Genomic DNA, 19,958 nt, shown 5'->3' with positions numbered 1-19,958 from the left:
TTCGGGAAATAATAACAAAAAATGAAATGTTAATGGACAATAGATTTTAATATACAAGTCGTAACAACTGTTAACGTATGTACAAAATTTGTTGTTATAATTTAAATACACTTTATTCGTAACTCTTATAATGTTTATGTACCATTGGTGTAATTATCCGTTTAACGCTGTAGTAAAGTAATACGATTTTCATTTAGAAGTCGATCAAAAAATGTTTTTTTTTTTTTCTATATAAGTACGAGATCAAGACAATTCACATTAAACACTCAAAAATGTTCAGAGAATGATTTTTATACAACACATAAAAATTTGATCTTTACTTACGATTATACACGTCTCTGTACAGCTTTTTCATTTTTTTTTTAAATGCCTTGTTCCCTTTACAGTTTCACTTAATTTTCTTATTTACAACTCATTTGCTTTTTACGTATATTATATAAAATAGAACACGTTTTTTTTTTAATTTACAATATTTTATCCGCTGTAAACAGAGATTCTTTTTAATTAAAACATTCATTATATTAAAAATTAGAATAAAAAAGAAAATTGTTGCAACAAATAATTGAAAAATAATTACTAATTAAACAAAACTATAATTAACAATCTAATAAATTATAATTAAAATAATTATATTAAATTACAGTTATTAATCTTTTTAATTTTAAATTCCTATTAGAATAAAAATTATTATTATTATGCTATTCATTTTCTTCAAAATATAATAATTAAAATAGTTTTATCATTCAGTCAAGCAAAAATTAAATTTTACAATCACTCATTTATTTTTGCGTGCTGCGGGAAGACGAAAAAGTTTTAAAAATAAACTATTTTATATATATATATTTATAAAAAAAAAAGAATTAGAATATTAAATAATTATTTACAAAAGATGATCTTTTTTCTCACTATCATCTTATAAATTGCAAATGAGTTGTAAATTTCTCATGAATATTCTTATATCTATACAAATAAAATAATCGATCTTAATTTAGCTAATTATTTCTTATAAGATCAATTACATCAGTATGTACACATAATTCTTCGTCTATAAAAAAGATTTTCGATTGCTTTTTTTCGCAAATCACATATAGTATTTTTTTTTTTTGTTGATAATTCTATTCTTTTTAACTAGAAAGCGTTTTTTCTTAAAAAAAAGATAATTTTATACAAAAAAAAAAAAAACAGCCACATTGAAAAAAAGAAATTGAAATCAAAGGGATTAGTTTTGATTTTACAAACTTTGATTATAATTTTATTATTAAATAAAAAGAAATACTTTTTTCTTTTGTTTGAAAATGAAATTGTGGCTTTATTTGTTAAAAGAATCTATGAATAAAATTTTAAAGGTAATCAGAGGATTTCTGATTAATGTAACTGTTTTTATAAGCGGTATTTTTATATTTAAAAAAATAAAATACAAGTCTCAAATTCTTATATCGCCATAGTTAAACCAGTTTTTTTTTTTTTTTGGTAAAAACATTTCTTTTTAAAAGCTCCTTTGGGCTTCGGTACATACCTAAAAATTTATTGAAAATAAATTCTTTTCTTTTTCCTTTAGGATGATCACGTACTCGTCGATGGTTGACTGTGAATATTCACATTAATTTGTGGAATCAATGGTGATGGAATTGGTTTCAATGGGACAGGTTCTGGAATTTGTACAGTCACTGCTGGAGGAACGGGAGGCGAATGTTTTTTACTTCTTTCTTGTTGCCAAGGTTTGGCATGATCCTTGCTCAATCTTTCGCTCAATGCTTTTAAAGCTAGTTGTCTAAAATTAGAATAAATTTATAAATTACAGTAAAAATTGAAAATTTTCTTGTTGTTGTTAATAAAAAATATTTTTAAATACCTTCGTCTTTCACTGTCATGCGGATCAATTCCAGGTAAATTTATAACTAAACCTGGCGGCGCGTTTGACATGTCGAACCTTCGAACAACTTTTCTGCATAAACCAATACGAACGAAAAAACTGTGTATTGTATTACTAAATACGGCAATCGGTGGTTGTAGAACATTTGGGAAGAAGCTGGAAAAATAAAAAGAAAATATAATTTTAAATCAAGAAAAAGAAATTATTGAAATTTACTAAATAGAATGTAAAATTACCTAGCAAATGTAAAATTATCGGCCATGTCTCCTCGAGTACCATTATTATGTCTTTGATAAAATCTCAAATACGTCCAAGAAATGAATAATCCGCTGAGAAACATAGTGGGATGTGTTCCTTCCAATAAACCCAAGACCCACATCAATAAAGATACGATCCAAACAATTAAGGGAATATTTCTATTCATAATTTTTCCAATTGGTGTCTTTATTATAATATGATCAGGCATTATTTGTTTCACAGCAACACTAACTCCTATAATAATAATAATAATAATTTCTCTTTTCTATTTTACCACTAAAGAAAATAATTTCCCAAATATTGTCAACATAACCTAAATTTACTTTAAAAAAATATATATTAAAAACTTACCTCCAATATAACCAGTAAGACCATGAATGTGAATGTCAAATAGTAAATCAGTACCACCTGTTAATATATATAAAAATAAATAAAACAAAGTGGAAAGTACAGCAACTCCAAAATTCACAACAGCAAAAAATGTCATCATTTCCATTGCACCCCATAATGGTTCTATCAATTTTCCACATAAACCCACTGTAACAATATCAACACAAACTTCCCAAAAATGTATTTCAAGAAAACAAAATGTAAACGCTGTCCATATCCAAAATGCAGGTGGCAGCAAATAACCTGGTGTAACACTTAATGCTTTCACTGCTTCCTGGGAATATGATAAACAATAGGAGAATAAAACAACTATGCATATAAATTTAACACTTGTACTCGTATTCCCTAAAAGTGCTGCAAATTGTTGTCTTAAATAAGGAATATTCCTTCCCAAGCCCTTAACTGTTGCCATCATCCCAGGTGTTATTTAACCTCCTTCTAAATGAATGATGATGATGATGACAAAACTTTTTTTTCTGCCTTCGTGTTCCTATTTTTTCCTTTCTTTCCAAAAAAAAATGATAATATCCACTTTCAGTCACGTGGCAAATGTAAAATTAAAAACATCTTTTAAATAAAGCACCCTTAGATGCAAATATCACATGCGAAATTGAATATATAAATATACATAAGGACACCAAATAATCAACTATAGAGAAATTCCCACACAAAAATCACCGCAGATATTCCAAATAATATGATGACATTCCTAGGAATGAAATATTTCCCTCTTGAATTTCAATTTCCGGTAAAATTGGAAATATTTCCAAATTTTCGAGCGGGTAAATTTAAATACTCATTTAGTCATTATTAAAAAAATGAAATATTATCAAAATCAAAAATAGTTAATGAAGTGTAATAAAATTAAATAACAATTATAAATATTATATTTGTAAATAAAAAAGAAATAAATAATAAATTAAAATTTTATGCCACTATTATTATGCGCATGCGTGATCAGCACCATCTATGGCGCTTTTTCTTCTGGTGAACCAAGTAACCGGTGTTTATTTCAAAAATTAACAATTAAATAATGAAAAAAAATACTTATTTCTACATACTTCCATATCGAAAAGTAAGGATAAATTGCCAAAAAAAGGTATTATTTGAAATATGACAAAAATTATCGATCAAATTCAAAAAAAAAAAATTCCAAATGGAACTGACATTTTGAGGTTAGATTTTTATTTTTCTAAAAAATAAAGTTATAAAAATATTATGACTTTGGTTGTGAATTATAAAAAAAAGAAGATTCTTAATTTAATTACATTACACTTTAACAATAGCTTTGCCAGTATTTTCACCCTTCATCATTCCCGCAAATGCTTTGAACATATTGTCAAATCCTTCAGTGACAGTTTCTTGATATTTCAATTTTCCTTCACGTATCCATTTCATATTTTCCTCAAAACTTTCATTTAAACGATTAAGCCAACGTGTAACGATAAATCCCTCCATTTTCAATTGACTCATTACCATTCCCAATTGAATACTATGACTCTTGGGAAGACTACTTAAATCATCATTGTAAGTTGAAATTGATCCACAAACGGAAATTCGTCCAAAATTATTCATTTGATAAATTACAGCCGATGATATATCACCACCAACCTTTAAAAAAAAGTGATTGGGAATTTTAAAAAAATATGTAAATCTTAATTATTTTATAATTAATATACTTACATTGTCAAAGTAACAATCAACACCATTGGGTGCGGCTTTTTTTAAAGCAACAGAAATATCCTGAGTTTTATAATTAATTGCATTATCAAAGCCAAGTTCATTAACGAGCCATTTACATTTTTCATCGGATCCAGCGATTCCAATAACTTTGAGGCCTTTAATTTTTCCAATTTGTCCCACATGAGAACCAACAGCACCGGCAGCTCCACTAACAACTAATGTTTCACCAGCTTTTGGTTTGCAAATTTCCAAAAACCCAAAATATGCCGTGTCACTGCAGCATGTAAATATTTATATAATTACAAATAATTTAATATTCTCTAAAAGACTATTTTTGAAAATTATTAGAAAAAATTAGTAAGTTAAAAAAATATTTGTATTTGGCGAAATATTTTTTTTTTATTTACCCTGGCATCCCAAGTACTCCGAGACCAAGTGAAGGAGATAAATCTCCAAAATCGGGGAAAACTTTTGGTTCTTCATTTAAAAATTCAGAAGGCTTAAATTTCGATGGATTAATAATTGTATGAGTTCGCCAACCAAAATATCCCCTAACTCGTTTACCAACAGGAAATTTGGGATCTTTTGATTCAATTATTTTTGCCATTTGACCACCTAACATGATACTGCCAATTTTAAGATTTGGTGAATAGGCTCTCATATAAGGATCAACTGATAAATATTCTGCTTCGAGGAGAATTTCTGCGAAATTTTTTTTTTTTTTTTAAATACTTAACAATTAATTAATCAAATCTTATTATTATTTATTTTTTATTATTTATTATAATAATGTAACATTGATAGATATTATCTTTTTTCATGAGAGGATTCAATCTTATTAATTAATTAATTAATTTTAATTAAATAATTTATACCTCCATCCTGAATTGCGGGCAATTCCTCTTCAACTAATTTCAAGTCAGAAACTTTAGGTTCACCTTTGAAATGTTTTGCAATTATAAACTTCTTATTAATAACCATTTTTGTATTATTTTTTGAAAAATTCGTTTATAAAGTAATATTACAAATGTTTTATTATTTTTAAGGAATGAAGAAATTTACAACAAACAGTTTTATTACACATACAAAATGCTTATCACTTTGGTATGAACGTTAACGGCTCAAATGTGAAACTGCGATGCTGATATAGGAAACGAATGGAGGTATAAGAGGGGATAGCAGACTTTCAGCTGTTGCTTCGACATCATGAAACTATGAAATCGTAAGAAAAAAATTTAAAACCAAAACAACTGATAAACAAATTTTTATCAAATCTCAAATGATTCGACAGATATTTTAATTTTTAAAAATAGAATCAGATAATTATTTTTCTAAATTTTTATTTATTTTTATTCAATTAACATTATTTTAAATATTTGGAAATTTATATCAAATTATATATATAACAATTAAGAGATTCCGTTTATCTGCATTCATTTGTTTACGTTTGTTTTTTTTTTGTTTGCTTTTTTTTAATTTTGTAGATTTAGAAAATATTTCTTTTATATTAACGAATAGTAAACAAATTTTATTTTGAATATAAATGACACAATTATAAATTGAACATCAGGAAATTTATATTTATTTTTTTTATGTAAATTTATTTAAAGAAATAAATGTTTTATTTTTAATATTCATAACCCTACATACATTTTAAAAATCATCGATTTATACCCAAATTATTTTCTAAATTAAATTATTTTTAAAATTCAATTGTTTTTAAATTGAATTATTTTTAAAATTCAATTGTTTTTAAATTGAATTATTTTGTAAATTCAATTATTTTTATTCCTCGATATAAAATTAAAATACGAAAAACTTTAGCACTACGATTTTAATATCGTGAAGCACAAAATTTGTTAAAAATTTTATTTAAAACAAAAAAGTGTTCAAAAACTGTTTTTTTTTCACATAAAATTTTCCTATGTAGGAAATTCAAAAAAAGGGGAGAATTGAAGTTAAAATTTAGAGAAATAGATAAAATAATCGAAAAGATAAATAGACAGATAATAATAATCTATAAAAAACGAAAAATTTATAAATCAATATAATTTTAATTCAAAAAATAATTGAATATGAAAATAATAATTGAATTTAAAAAAAAAATTTACACTTAAAGTAAATAAATTATACAATAGATAATTAATTTTTAAAAAAATGAACTATTTCAAATAATTAAAATTAAATTGTCTTTTAACTTAGAAATGAATTTTTAAATAATTGAACTAAAATAATTTTAATTGCAAAATGATCGAATATTTAATAAATTTGCTTATTCAGACGATTGAATTGTATTGTCAATAAATTAATAGTGTAAATTTATTTAAGATAATGTTCTTTAAATACTTTGAAAATGGAAAAAAAATTTCAACAATGACTTTAATTTGAAGAAAAAATAACAGTCATATTTTTAATCTTGTATTCAATTAATAATTTTACAATTTTGTGAAATTATTTTTGCATATAATTAAAAAAAAGTTTTTAATTTTAAAGAATCTTATAATATGTTCAATTATTTATTATTTATTTGATTAATTATGTTGAAAATAAAATTGTATTTTAATTTTTTCAAAATTTAATTAAAAAATAATTTTTTATTTTCAGGAATAATGTTGAATAATTCTTTGAGCTTCTCTCCATCCAGTTTCAATTGCACCATGAACTGTAGCCAAATGATTTGTACTTGTTGCTTCGCCGGCAAATAAAATTATTGGTTTCTCATCTTTAATAACAGGTTCCGACAATTTTGCAGGATTTGCAATTTTATGATCGCTATTTATTTTCAAAAAGCTAAAAGTTCCATGGAAATTTTCATTCGTATACCATTTGGATTTAATTATTGACGTTGGACAAGTGACATTATAAGTTTTACCAAGAAATTTTTGTAAAATTTCTAAACAATGAGTTTTTACTTCCTCATCAGTGAGTTTTTCCATATCACGTGAATATTTTCCCGTAACCAATCCGGCGAGTATATTTGGTTTAGAACTAAATGTATAAAATCCAATTAATCCCTGTAGCCAATTTTTCTTGTCATTTTTATCGAATGATTCTAAATCATTGTCCTTCCAAAGAAAACTAAATCCAATACCATTTGTTTCAAGTGGCCACCATGGATCATTGTAGAAGAGATAAATTTTTCCAATATTTCCATAACCCATTTGTTCAATTGCTTTTTGTTTCAATTTTGATAATGAGGGTTTAAAAAGTTGTTGTTGATTTTTTAATACACCCAGAGAACATGTAACGATAACATGATCTGCTGTGAATATCTCGTTATTTGTTGTCTTTATTATAATTTTTTCATTTGAATAATCAATTAATGAAACTTTTGTATTTAGAATAATATTATTTATAATTGGTAATTCTTCTTCTGGTTTTGGATAACGTTTCATTATTATATCAATTATCGATTGATACCCACGTTTCTTCCAATGAAATACATAAGTTCCTGGACATTTTTCATATTCAATATAACTAATAACTGAAGCATCATTCCATGAGTCAGCTGAATATAAACCCATCATTATTAAATCAAGAATATTTGTTATTCCTTTTTTATATGATTTCCATTTTGGATGGGCTTCTAAAAATTTTTCAATTTTATCATTATAAAAATCGCCAACTGATGCTGTTTTATTATTCTTAGCGTAATGCTCAAAATTACCCTCGTGATCAGAAATTACACTAAGTTTTTCATATTCTAATTCATTAAAAATTATCAAATTTCCCGATGAATCGAATATTTTTTCATCTAATTCGTCTGTCATTCCCAAACCTTCTTCGTATAATTCATATTCCATTGCCATTTCATGTATAATATTTCCCTGCTCACCAACAATCCAATGAGCTCCCAATTCTAACATTTGATTGCCAAATTCAATTGTATGAATACGTCCTCCTATTCGATTTTCAGCTTCGAGAATTTTGATATTTTTGAAATTATTTTCATAAAGTTTAGCTGCGGCGGCAATACCTGCTGCTCCTGCTCCAATAATAATTACACTCGGATTTTTTGAATTTTCACATGAAATTTTCGATTCTTTAATCATTGTTTCCATTTTTCAAATTAATTTTCGAAACTGTCTTTTTTTTACTAATCCGCACATGTGCTCTGTTTCTATTTTATTTGGAAACTGTTGTTCCGAGTGCAAAAATTTTTTCATAATTTTTAAATAGTAAATATGCATAATTTGTAAAGCTAATTGAAATTGTTAAATAAATTAATATTGATAATATCTATTCCACAATCTCGTACATAAATTACGTATGATGTATTCTCAAATTAATATTCTCCGGTTTACCTTGTACGTTATTACAAACATTAAGTAAATGAATTATAAAATAAATCATTAATTTTAAAAGAAATGAAAATTTCCAAATAATTAAAATTGAATTGTTTTTTCAAATTAGAAATTAATTATGTAATAATAAAATGCTTGGTCTGTCCTTCTGTCCTAACTTGAATTTGGCCTTTTCTGATTTCACGTATTTTTTTGAATAGTAATCTTATGACGTGTCAAATTTTGACAATTCTTTTTCTCATTTTTGCCAAAGTTGTATAATTGTGTTTCCAAATTTCGGAATAAGTTTCTTTAAAATTCCAAATTCGAAAATTCAATTCACGAAGCTGAAGTACACAACGTTTACCAACGAAATTTTTTTTTAAGTTGTATATTGATTCAAAAATTGTATACAAATACAAAAAATTTATGATGAGAAAAAAGATGCGCCAGGAAATTTCGTACAAGATATTAATTTGAAAAAAATTTATTTTTAAGGAACCAGGGGCCAACAAATACCTATTAAATATTAATTATAAAAACACAGGCCTCGAATCAACTTAAAAACACAAAAAAATCGTTTTAGTCGATTTATATTCCAAAAAAAGTGGATTTGTTTTTTATTTTAACAAAAATATTTTACAAATTTTTAAATAAAAAATTTTTTTTTAATAATAATCCTTTTCAAAGGGTTAAAGTTGAAATTTTTAGAAATAATTAAATTTCAAAAGATATTGTTAATTTTCAAACAATTATTAAATTTTACAGAACTAAAAATAATTTATCAAACAATTTTTGGAAAACATTTTTTAAATTTAATTGAATTTTCAAAGATTTAAAATTGAGATTTTTGAAATTAATTGAAACTTTAAGTGTTTTGTAATTAAAATTTTAGATGATTTCACTAAAAATTTATTAGAAAATGCGGACAAAATACAATAATTTGAAAATCATTTTTAATTGAAAAATGGTTTCAGATAGTTGAAATTTCAAAGAATATTATTAAAATAGTTAAAAATAATTGAATTTCCTTAGAGTTGTAATTGAAATTATTAAATTTCAAAAAAATAATTTTGGATGGAAAATTTTAGAAATAATTAAATTTTAGATGCTTTTAAATTCAAATTATTGAAAATTCAATTAATTTTGAATTCAAATTTTTAAGAATAATGAAATTTTATTTGATTTTAAATTTGAAAAATAATTGAATTTCAGTTTATTTTGAATTGAAAATTTTGGGAAATAATTGAATTTTAATTCAAATTTTGGATAATAATTTAATTTAAATTCATTTTTGATTGGAAATTTGGATAATTAATTTTAAATAGAAATTTTAGAAAATAATTGAATTTTATTTCATTTTAAATTGAAAACTTGGTTAATAATTAAATTTTGTCTTTTGAAGTTTGTCTTTTGACGTCTTAACTTCAGGATGACAATTTTATAGTTTATTTTTTTTCGTTTCTGATGAGGACAGCAGTGCTGTCGAAACGTAAAAAATAATTTCTCTTATTTTACTGACTACTTGACTTGGATTGATTGTTAAATTTTCTTCCTTACAATTAAATTTTAAATTGAAAATTTTTTATAATTATTGGATTTTTAATTGATTTTGAATAAAATTTCGGGTAATAATTGAATTTTAGTTTATTTTGAATTGAAATTTTTAAAAAATAATTGAATTTTATTGTGATATTTTTTTTAAAATTATAAATAATTGTTAAATTTCATAAAAATTTTAATTGAAAAATAATTTTGATATAATTGAATTTGTGATGTATTTCATTAAAATTATTAAAAAATAATTAATTTAGTGAAGAATCATTTTAGTTCAAAATTTGTTAAATAATTGAATTGAAAAAGATCTGAAGAAGATCTACATTTTATACTAAAAAAAAATGTATTTTATTTACATTTTTTTCAAATGTAAAAATAAATGTCGCATTTTATTAAAATAAGTCGATAAAAGTCGTATTTTTGAAAAAAGTCGGAAAAAGACGTATAATCCGAGGCCTGTAAACATATAATTTTCATTATTATCATTTAATATGTAATAATATTCTAATAAATTAAATTATTATTGATAATATTAATCTTTAATTTCTTTATAACAAACAATTAAATACTCAATTTGGCGCGCTTGCGCGCGTTTAATTTTGCTAGTTTTTTAAATAATTGAATTAAAAAAATTGTAATGGCTACAAACATTAAGTAAATGAATTATAAAATAGATAATTATTTTTAAAAGAATTAAAGATTGCTAAACAATTAAAATTGAATTGTTTTTTTTAAATTAGAAATTAATTTTCTAAATAATTGAATTTAAAAAATTTTAATTGCTAAATGATCGAATATTTAATAAATTTACTTATTCTGACGATTAAATTGTATTATAAATAAATTAATAGTGTAAATTTATTTAAGAAAGTGTTCTTTAAATATTTATTGAAAATGGAAAAAAATATGTGTTTTTAATTTTAATGAAACGTATATGTTCAATTTATAATTTATTTGATTAATTATATTCAAAATATTGTATTTTAATTTTTTCAAAATTTAATTAAGAAATAATTTTTTATTTTCAGGAATAATGTTGAATAATTCTTTGAGCTTCTCTCCATCCAGTTTCAATTGCACCATGAACTGTAGTCGAATGATTTGTACTTGTTGCTTCGCCGGCGAATAAAATTATTGGTTTCTCATCTTTAATAACAGGTTCCGCCAATTTTGCAGGATTTGCAATTTTATGATCGCTATTTATTTTCAAAAAGCTATAAGTTCCATGGAAATTTTCATTTGTATACCATTTGGATTTAATTATTGACGTTGGACAAGTGACATTATAAGTTTTACCAAGAAATTTTTGTAAAATTTCCCAACAATGATTTTTCACTTCCTCATCAGTGAGTTTTTCCATGTCACGTGAATATTTTCCCATTACCCATCCGGAAAGTATATTTGGTTTAGATGTAAATGTATAAAATCCAACTAATCCCAGTAGCCAATTTTTCTTGTCATTTTTATCAAATAATTCTAAATCATTGTCCTTCCAAAGAAAACTAAATCCAGTGACATTTGTTTCAAGTGGCCACCATGGATCATTGTAGAAGAGATAAATTTTTCCAATACTTCCATAACCCATTTGATCAATTGCTTTTTGTTTCAATTTTGATAATGAGGGTTTAAACAGTTGTTGTTGATTTTTTAATACACCCAAGGAACATGTAACGATAACATGATCTGCTGTGAATATCTCGTTATTTGTTGTCTTTATTATAATTTTTTCATTTGAATAATCAATTAATGAAACTTTTGTATTTAGAATAATGTTATTTATAATTGGTAATTCTTCTTCTGGTTTTGGATAACGTTTCATTATTATATCAATTATCGAATGATAACCACGTTCCTGCCAATGAAATATATAAGTTCCTGGACATTTTTCATAATCAATATAACTAATAACTGAAGCATCATTCCATGAGTCAGCTGAATATAAAGCCATCATCATTAAATCAAGAATATTTGTTATTCCTTTTTTATTTTGCTTCCATTTTGGATGGGCTTTTAAAAATTTTTCAATTTTATCATTATAAAAATCTCCCACTGATGCTGTTTTATTATTCTTAGCGTAATGCTCAAAATTACCCTCGTGATTATAAATTACACTGAGTTCCTCATATTCTGATTCATTGAATATTACTAAATTTCCCGATGAATCGAATATTTTTTCATCTAAATCGTCAGTCATTCCCGAATTTTCGGCGAATAATTCATATTCCATTGCCAATTCATGTACAATATTTCCATGTTCGCCAACAATCCAATGAGCTCCCAATTCTAACATTTGATTGCCAAATTCAATTGTATGAATACGTCCTCCTATTCGATTTTCAGCTTCGAGAATTTTGATATTTTTGAAATTATTTTCATAAAGTTTAGCTGCGGCGGCAATACCTGCTGCTCCTGCTCCAATAATAATTACACTCGGATTATTTGAATTTTCACATGAAATTTTCGATTCTTTAATCATTGTTTCAATATCCATTTTTCAAATTAATTTTTGAAACTTTTTTTTTTTATTAATTCGCACATCTACTCTGTTTCTATTCAATTTGGAAACTGTTGTTCCGAGTGGAAATTTTTTTCCATAATTTTTGAATAGTAATTATGCATACTTACATTTTTAAATTTATAATCTATTTAAATTATTATTATTGACAAATTTATATCGTGAAGTAATTAAAGAAACAGCGACTTAATTTCTTTTTTTCGATTTCGATTTTTTTCTATTTTATTTTGCAATAATACACTTTCATTATAAGACTTTTTTCGATTTTTTTTAATACGGAATTTAATTTTAATGATTAAATAACTATTAACTTTATTTATAATATTTTTTTAATTTTGTATTAAACCAAGTCCACTTCTGGGCCGAAAGGCTAAAGCTTAATTAATAAATAAATATTAACTTTATTTATACAGGTTCAAATATTAATTATTTCAATTTTATTGAATCAAAATCTAAATATTGGATTTTTAAATTAATTTTCACCAATTTTTGGTTTCGGAAGTAATTAAATTTCTATACAAAAATACGTAAATTAATATTTGCAATTAATGAAAAATTACAAACATTAGAAAAATGTGAAATAAAGAAGGAAACAAAATTCATTCATCAAACTCAAAATTAAAAATTTTAATTAATTAATTAAAAAATATAAAAATAAATAAGAAACACAGTCTTGGAAAAATTCTCTCTCTCTCTCTCTCATCTTAAGACTGATATGAAGAAGTGTTAAATAAGAAAAAAAATATGCGAACATTTATTAATAAGCCTGAAATAATACATGATAATTAATTCTCTTATATGCTAAATATTTTTGTCGCCGACAGTCCAAGCAAAAAGTTTATATATCGTTAAAATTGCTAAAATGTTTTATGAATAATATACAATTTTATATATTCAAAATTTAATTTACTTTTTTTATTGCATTTATTTTTTATATATTTTTTTTTATATTTAGTTCATTATGTTTATTACATTTAGTTTTTATCAATTTGCAATAAATAAATAAAATTGCCATTATAATTTATCCTCGAATTTTTACATGAAACAAATAATAATTTAAAAATAAACTGATAAGTGTCAGTAGAAAAAAAATGTAGGTATCTCTTTTATAAACCGTGACTCGCATAATTATTTTGATAATAACTCAATTGCAATCTTTCGATAACATCGAAACTTTACTTTAAATACACATATTGGAAAAAAAAAGAAATTTTTTTTTTTTAAAACTCAAAATTTTTCATTTAAAAAAAATGCTTTCATTTTTATTAAAAAAAAAAAAAAAAAGAAAAAATAATCTAGAAAATTATTTAAATTTTCGGAATAGATAAAAATAATTTGAATATTACTTTAGTAGCACTTTTTTTTTTTTTTTTGTTAAAAAAGGTAATCGAATTTTTACCATTTTATCCAAGTTTAACTATTCACGAAGTTGAAGGCTGTTAAATAAATAAATAAAAAAAAAGATTTTCAATATGGTTCTATCAAAAAAATTCGTTATAGTCAAACATTTTGAGGGAAAGCCAAAATCTTCTGATTTAGCTTTAGTTGAAGAATTATTACCATTAGTGAAAATGGGTGGTGAGAATTTTGTTTTCTTTTTATTTTTTGTAGTTTAAAATTTTTTTAATTTCTTCTATAAGACAGAAACAGAATAAGAAATTAAATTTGAAATAAATTCGAAATAAAATAATTAAGTAATAATAAATTGTCTCTTTTATTATTAATTAAATAGATAAATAATAATAATGGTAATAGTAATAATAAAAATAATAATAATAATAATAATAATAATAATATTAATAATAATAATTGTAATTAAAAAATCAATTTTATTTTTCTAGAATTTATGATTGAGGCGGAATATATTTCAATAGATCCTGGCATGAGACAATATTCAAATCTTCAAGCAATTGGTGATGTAATGTTTGGTTTACAACTCGGCAAAATTGTAGTTTCAAAAAATTCTAAATTTCCCGTTGGCGAAAGAATTCGCGGTTGGTATGGTTGGAGAACGCATACAATTATTGATCCTAATAAATGGGAAAAACATGATTTTATATCGGAAAAACCACGTGTTTTACCAAATTTTGGTGAACTATCACCATCAATTGGTCTTGGTATTTTAGGAATGCCAGGGTAAATTAAATTTTTGAATTTATTTAAAAAAAAAAAAAGAAATTTAATTTGTAGAATTTTTCTTAAATAATTAAATTTTTATTTTACAGTGAAACTGCTTATTTTGGTTTATTGGAAATTTGTCAACCAAAAATTGGTGAAACATTAGTTGTTAGTGGTGCTGCCGGTGCTGTTGGCTCTCATGTGGGACAAATTGGAAAAATTAAAGGTCTCAATGTCATTGGAATTGCGGGTTCTGATGAAAAATGTAAATGGCTCGTTGATGAACTTGGTTTTGATTATGCGATTAATTATAAAACACAAGACTTATCTGAGGCTTTAAAAAATGCTGCGCCAAATGGTATTGATTGCTACTTTGACAATGTAAGAATTTTTATTATTTGCATCAGAAAAATATTTCATTTTTTAAATATTTTTTATTTTTTCAATTTTTTTAATATTGAATAATTAATTAATTAATAATTTAGTAATTAATTAGTAAATAATTATTTAGTAATTATTTGGTAATTAATTAGTAAATAATTATTTAGTAATTATTTGGTAATTAATTAGTAAATAATTATTTAGTAATTAATTAAATACCGTATTAGAATTTGTCCGAATTGAAAAGAAATATATTAAGTTAATTTTTCGAAAAAAAAAGGTTGGCGGAGAAATTTCCAGTGCAGTTATTTTTCAAATGAATGATTTTGGACGAATTTCCGTCTGTGGAAGTATATCATGTTATAATTCAGAACCGCAAATTTCACCAATGGCAAAAAGTATACAATTTCCTATTGTTTGCAAACAATTGAAAATGGAAGGATTTCTTGTTCATCGATGGGAAAATCGTTATAATGAAAGTTTTGTCGACAATTATAAATGGATACAAGAAAATAAGTTAATATTACGTGAAACTATTTATCAAGGTTTTGAAAATACATTTCAAGCATTTATTGGTACTTTAAATGGTGATAATATTGGAAAAACAATTGTCAAACTGGATTCTTAAAAATAGATTTTAATTTACCTTGACGATATACATTTTTTTCCATTTTAACGTTTCATGCTCGAAATTTTTTTTTTTAATATAAAATATAGATTTTCTATTTTAATATTATCAATTACAAAATTTTCATTAGAAAAAATTAATATTTTAATAATTTAATAAAGAATTATTTTATAATTTTAATATTGAGGAAAAAATTAATTTATATTATAAATTTTATTGTTTTTAAATTCAAAATTTTCCCGCCTGCGCAGTTACAATTGCTGCGCGCGCATCTGTCATCTCTTGTTCCGTTTTTGTAGGTTAGGTTAGGTGTGACTTTTGTTGACATGCGAGTTTAGGGTTATGTTAATCAATAAATAAAAAATTATAATCTCCAAAGTGTGTGTGTGAAAATAATAATAAACAATGGGTCTATTAACAGATCCTCGTGCAGGAAATATGAAACTTATAAAATTTATTCTCCGTTGGGAGAAATCACTTTGTTTTTTAATGTATCTCGGTGGAATTGTGTGGACAATGCTATTGGCAACACCTACTTTCAGTGATAATACATATTTCTCAGAAAATGCACTTTTACCCGGTTTAGTAACAAAAGAAAGTAATTTAATGTATGATTCAAAAATATTTTATCAAGAATTAATGCGTGAAATGGAAAAACAACGAACCGATGCATTACCAGTCGCTTGGATGTCGGCAAGATTTCGTCAATTACATCTCGATACATATATACATAATTTTACTCTAAATCATCCATTTCGTAAGCAAAAATTCACGGGTAAAAATGTTTATGGTATTGTACGTGCACCGCGTAGTGTTAGTACAGAATCAATTGTTATTAATGTTCCCTATCGTTCATTAAGTAGTATTCATCCAACAACTGCGCCATCAATTGCATTACTTCTTGCATTCGCTCAATTTTGTCGTAAACAAAAATATTGGGCAAAGGATATTATTTTTCTTGTAACTGAACATGAACAATTGGGTATACAAGCGTGGCTCGATGCTTATCATGGTGTGACAAGTGGTCAGGATGATGTTTTATTGGCAGGTGATTTACCAGGTAGAGCCGGTTCAATACAAGCGGCAATTGTTCTTGAAATGCATGCAATGAAAATTACATCAATCGATGTTAAAGTCGAGGGATTAAATGGTCAATTACCAAATTTGGATTTATTTAATTTGGCACAAAATATGATTCACAAGGAGGATATAAGAAGATCAGTTCAACAACGTTTTGATTATAAATCAGAGAATAAATATAATAAATGGTTATATCGGGGAAAAACAATGGCAATGATGATAATGAGTCAGGCAACTGGTGTACCAACTGGAAATCATGGTTTATTTCATCGTTTTGGAATAGAAGCGATCACTTTAGAGGGATTTGAAAAAACAACAAATGGTCCAGAGGCAAATTTCTCAAAAGTTGGTCGTGTTGTTGAAAGTATTGTACGATCTTTAAATAATTTACTTGAACGTTTTCATCAATCTTATTTTTTCTATTTACTTCCATCGACCGATCGATATGTTTCAATTGGAATTTATACACTTCCTTTGGTTTTAATGCTCGCTACACTTTTTATCAAAGCGTTTTCAATTTGGCTACGTTTACAAGAATTGACACCGGATTTAAAGAAAGAAACTGAAGAGGAAAAAATAAAAAAGGAATTAAAAGAAGAGGAAATGAAAACGAATAAAAAGAAAAAAAGTGAATTTGATATTGGATATGTGACAATGGAAATATTACGAACACATATTTTGGGTTTTTTACTAATGTCCTCATCACGATTATTAATATCGTCAATTTCTGATTATTTTAAATGGCATACGGAAAATTCAACTTATTTTTGTTTAGCCACAGTGTTTGTGTTTACAATTTTATTTCCCCTTTTAAGGCCAAAGAGAAAGGATAATTTTAAGAATGCAGCACTTATTTGTATTGTTACATCAATTGAATTAGGAACAGCTTTAATGTGTGTTGAAATTCATAATTTTTCATTAGCATTATTAATTGCAGTGATATTTGTGCCATTTACATTACTTATTCCAATTTATAAAAATTCAATGAAAGGATTTTATAAAATTTTATATATCATATGGCCATTATTACATCCATTTATTGTGGCATCATTTATTGTTACTGGTTATACGTATGTGAATTTTAGAGAAGAACGTTTAATGACAATTTTTTATAGAGGTTGGAAGGCAACAAAACAATCTTTTGTACTTAGTATTATTGATTCAACAATTTATGGAAATTGGTTATATTCTTTTATTGTTTCAATAATGCTTCCAATTTGGAAATTATATTGGAATGTTATTAATTCTTCATAAAAAAAAAAGAAATTTCCACAATGAGATATTTTATCTCTTTTTTTGTATCAGTATTTGTAATAAAATATAGGATATTCAATTTTGTAAATAAATAATTTAAATATAAACATTTGTAATTTTTTTTTAATTATATTTAATTAAATTTGTTTTTAATTTCTAAATTAAATTTTTAGAAAAATAGATTTTTTTTTTTGTATGAATTTTAAAATTTGTTTTCGAAGATTTTAAATATTTCAGAGATCCGCCCCTGCTATCTCTTTTATCATTTTATGCTCTCCCCCCACTAAGACGAACACCGGTTTTCTTATGAAGATCAACTTCTACATTTTGTGATCGTCACCCGACGTTTAATATTTTTTCTATACATATTTTTATTATCCAAAGATTTAATTAATTTGTTTTTTTCAAAAAAAAACAATGGTTATCGCTCAAAAATTTCTTATAGTTAAACATTTCGATGGTGAACCTAAAGAATCGGATTTAAAATTGGTTAAAGAAGAATTACCATCGATTAAGGATGGAGGTAAATATTAAATTTTTCTTATCTAAAAAATTTGTTTTTCTTTTTCAGAATATTTTTTATGGATTTAATACAAAATAATTTCCGCATTTTTTTTTATATTGATTTTTTAATTAATATTTTTTTCAGAATATCTTGTGGAAGCTGAATATCTTTCAGTGGACCCGTATATGAGAGTTTATTCGTTAAAAGTTCCAATTGGAAGTGTAATGATTGGAGGTCAAGTGGCAAGAATAATTGAATCAAAGAATAAAAATTTTCCAGTTGGTCGAAGAATTTTGGGACGTTTAGGTTGGACGAGTCATATGATAATTAATCCAAATGATGATGATAAAACAAAATTTTTAAGTCAACCACCACATTTAATACCAGAGACAGAGAATATTTCACCGTCTCTTTATTTGGGAGTTTTAGGAATGCCTGGGTAAAAAATTTTATTTATTTTAATTTTATTTTATCTGTTTTAATTTTAATTTTATTTTGTTTCTTACAATTTTTTCTAATTAGAATAATTTTTCAAATCTTTAATAATCTTAAAATTCTTGAATACTTTTTTTTATCAAATTTAAATACCAAAAAAATAATTTCTTATTTTAATTAGAAATTTATATTCAATAGTCATAAAAAGCCTTCAGTATTTTTTTGAATAATCGAAAATTTTTTTTAATTTCAGTAATACGGCATATTTTGGATTTTTGGAAATTTGCAAACCAAAAGCTGGCGAAACTTTAGTTGTTAGTGGTGCTGCAGGAGCGGTTGGTTCTCATGTGGGACAAATTGGAAAAATTAAAGGTCTCAAAGTTATTGGAATTGCGGGATCTGATGAAAAATGTAAATGGCTCGTTGATGAACTTGGTTTTGATCATGCAATTAATTATAAAACTGATGATATTATAGCGGCGTTAAAAAAAATTGCACCAAATGGAATTGATTGTTATTTTGATAATGTTGGAGGTGAATTGTCAAATATTGTCATGTATCAAATGAATAATTTTGGACGTATTGCCGTTTGTGGATGTATTTCATCATATAATTCTCCTGATCTTGAAGATGTTACGAAATTACCAAAAGTTGGTCTCGTTCAACGTGTTTTTATTAATAAACAATTAAAAATGGAAGGTTTACATATTTCACGATGGTTTTCACAATATAATGAAAGTACTAATCAAAATTTAAAATGGCTACAGGAGGGTAAAATTAAACCAAAAGAAACAATTACTAAAGGATTTGAAAATATGTTTCAAGCATTTAATGGAATGATGCAGGGAAAAAATTTTGGCAAAGCTATTGTTAAAGTTTAATTTTGAAATTAAAAAAAATAATTTTCTATCATTGACGTAATTTTAAGATTTTTACATATTTTTCTAAATATAGAAAATAATAAATATTTACATATATACTTATTGTATTATTGTTTC

The 19,958-nt window shown here is 24.6% G+C and overlaps 7 protein-coding genes across 10 annotated transcripts; 3 read left to right on the top strand and 4 right to left on the bottom strand.

The window, feature by feature from the left end:
* Positions 1–29: 29 nt before the first annotated feature.
* Positions 30–3,228, bottom strand: LOC127288554 (transmembrane protein 115). The gene is made up of 4 exons (XM_051316070.1): positions 2,483–3,228; positions 2,110–2,365; positions 1,853–2,029; positions 30–1,771 (listed from the first exon to the last, which is right to left on the bottom strand). The coding sequence occupies exons 1-4, from the start codon at positions 2,934–2,936 to the stop codon at positions 1,564–1,566; spliced, it is 1,095 nt and encodes a 364-aa protein (XP_051172027.1). The 5' UTR covers positions 2,937–3,228; the 3' UTR covers positions 30–1,563.
* A 279-nt stretch (positions 3,229–3,507) lies between these two features.
* On the top strand, positions 3,508–19,937 carry LOC127288544 (prostaglandin reductase 1-like). Of its 3 annotated transcripts, none has more exons than XM_051316056.1 (4): positions 3,508–3,620; positions 18,466–18,543; positions 18,670–18,964; positions 19,214–19,937. In XM_051316056.1, exons 3-4 carry the CDS (start codon positions 18,711–18,713, stop codon positions 19,839–19,841), a joined length of 882 nt encoding a protein of 293 aa, XP_051172013.1. In that variant the 5' UTR covers positions 3,508–3,620; positions 18,466–18,543; positions 18,670–18,710; the 3' UTR covers positions 19,842–19,937. The 3 variants fall into 3 exon arrangements, with proteins under 3 accessions (XP_051172013.1, XP_051172014.1, XP_051172012.1); XM_051316057.1 differs by having other exon boundaries at positions 3,523–3,596; XM_051316055.1 differs by lacking the exon at positions 3,508–3,620 and having other exon boundaries at positions 18,290–18,543.
* LOC127288546 (prostaglandin reductase 1-like) lies at positions 3,685–5,330 on the bottom strand. The gene is made up of 4 exons (XM_051316060.1): positions 5,080–5,330; positions 4,612–4,906; positions 4,205–4,478; positions 3,685–4,132 (listed from the first exon to the last, which is right to left on the bottom strand). Exons 1-4 carry the CDS (start codon positions 5,183–5,185, stop codon positions 3,791–3,793), a joined length of 1,017 nt encoding a protein of 338 aa, XP_051172017.1. The 5' UTR covers positions 5,186–5,330; the 3' UTR covers positions 3,685–3,790.
* On the top strand, positions 5,290–15,709 carry LOC127288545 (prostaglandin reductase 1-like). 2 transcript variants are annotated; one of them, XM_051316059.1, is made up of 4 exons: positions 5,290–5,426; positions 14,401–14,695; positions 14,785–15,058; positions 15,339–15,709. In XM_051316059.1, the coding sequence occupies exons 2-4, from the start codon at positions 14,406–14,408 to the stop codon at positions 15,684–15,686; spliced, it is 912 nt and encodes a 303-aa protein (XP_051172016.1). In that variant the 5' UTR covers positions 5,290–5,426; positions 14,401–14,405; the 3' UTR covers positions 15,687–15,709. The 2 variants fall into 2 exon arrangements, with proteins under 2 accessions (XP_051172016.1, XP_051172015.1); XM_051316058.1 differs by lacking the exon at positions 5,290–5,426 and adding an exon at positions 13,942–14,137.
* LOC127288542 (spermine oxidase-like) lies at positions 6,610–8,319 on the bottom strand. The gene has a single exon (XM_051316051.1). It carries the CDS (start codon positions 8,263–8,265, stop codon positions 6,805–6,807), a length of 1,461 nt encoding a protein of 486 aa, XP_051172008.1. The 5' UTR covers positions 8,266–8,319; the 3' UTR covers positions 6,610–6,804.
* LOC127288675 (spermine oxidase-like) lies at positions 11,069–12,535 on the bottom strand. Its single transcript, XM_051316281.1, has one exon. It carries the CDS (start codon positions 12,533–12,535, stop codon positions 11,069–11,071), a length of 1,467 nt encoding a protein of 488 aa, XP_051172238.1.
* On the top strand, positions 15,989–18,127 carry LOC127288538 (glycosylphosphatidylinositol anchor attachment 1 protein). Its single transcript, XM_051316045.1, has one exon. The coding sequence runs from the start codon at positions 16,092–16,094 to the stop codon at positions 18,018–18,020; it is 1,929 nt and encodes a 642-aa protein (XP_051172002.1). The 5' UTR covers positions 15,989–16,091; the 3' UTR covers positions 18,021–18,127.
* Positions 19,938–19,958: the final 21 nt, after the last annotated feature.

Source organism: Leptopilina boulardi, unplaced genomic scaffold (genome assembly GCF_019393585.1).
Source record: "Leptopilina boulardi isolate dan_hultmark-lab unplaced genomic scaffold, ZJU_Lbou_2.1 LbouV2_392, whole genome shotgun sequence".
Classification (NCBI taxonomy): domain Eukaryota; kingdom Metazoa; phylum Arthropoda; class Insecta; order Hymenoptera; family Figitidae; genus Leptopilina; species Leptopilina boulardi.
This window is presented reverse-complemented; position numbering and strand designations above follow the sequence as displayed.

Excerpts from the sequence above, each read along its gene's own strand:
- LOC127288554 (XM_051316070.1), bottom strand. The coding sequence starts at position 2,936 with ATGATGGCAACAGTTAAGGGCTTGGGAAGGAATATTCCTTATTTAAGA. Across the intron at positions 2,030-2,109 it reads GATAATTTTACATTTGCTAG|CTTCTTCCCAAATGTTCTAC; the intron begins GTAATTTTACAT and ends TTATTTTTCCAG. Across the intron at positions 1,772-1,852 it reads CATGACAGTGAAAGACGAAG|ACAACTAGCTTTAAAAGCAT; the intron begins GTATTTAAAAAT and ends TTCTAATTTTAG.
- LOC127288546 (XM_051316060.1), bottom strand. The coding sequence starts at position 5,185 with ATGGTTATTAATAAGAAGTTTATAATTGCAAAACATTTCAAAGGTGAA. Across the intron at positions 4,479-4,611 it reads GGAGTACTTGGGATGCCAGG|TGACACGGCATATTTTGGGT; the intron begins GTAAATAAAAAA and ends TACATGCTGCAG. Across the intron at positions 4,133-4,204 it reads TTGATTGTTACTTTGACAAT|GTTGGTGGTGATATATCATC; the intron begins GTAAGTATATTA and ends TTTTTTTTAAAG.
- LOC127288542 (XM_051316051.1), bottom strand. The coding sequence starts at position 8,265 with ATGGAAACAATGATTAAAGAATCGAAAATTTCATGTGAAAATTCAAAA.
- LOC127288675 (XM_051316281.1), bottom strand. The coding sequence starts at position 12,535 with ATGGATATTGAAACAATGATTAAAGAATCGAAAATTTCATGTGAAAAT.
- LOC127288545 (XM_051316058.1), top strand. The coding sequence starts at position 14,032 with ATGGTTCTATCAAAAAAATTCGTTATAGTCAAACATTTTGAGGGAAAG. Across the intron at positions 14,138-14,400 it reads ACCATTAGTGAAAATGGGTG|AATTTATGATTGAGGCGGAA; the intron begins GTGAGAATTTTG and ends TTATTTTTCTAG. Across the intron at positions 14,696-14,784 it reads GGTATTTTAGGAATGCCAGG|TGAAACTGCTTATTTTGGTT; the intron begins GTAAATTAAATT and ends TTTATTTTACAG.
- LOC127288538 (XM_051316045.1), top strand. The coding sequence starts at position 16,092 with ATGGGTCTATTAACAGATCCTCGTGCAGGAAATATGAAACTTATAAAA.
- LOC127288544 (XM_051316055.1), top strand. The coding sequence starts at position 18,438 with ATGGTTATCGCTCAAAAATTTCTTATAGTTAAACATTTCGATGGTGAA. Across the intron at positions 18,544-18,669 it reads ACCATCGATTAAGGATGGAG|AATATCTTGTGGAAGCTGAA; the intron begins GTAAATATTAAA and ends TATTTTTTTCAG. Across the intron at positions 18,965-19,213 it reads GGAGTTTTAGGAATGCCTGG|TAATACGGCATATTTTGGAT; the intron begins GTAAAAAATTTT and ends TTTTAATTTCAG.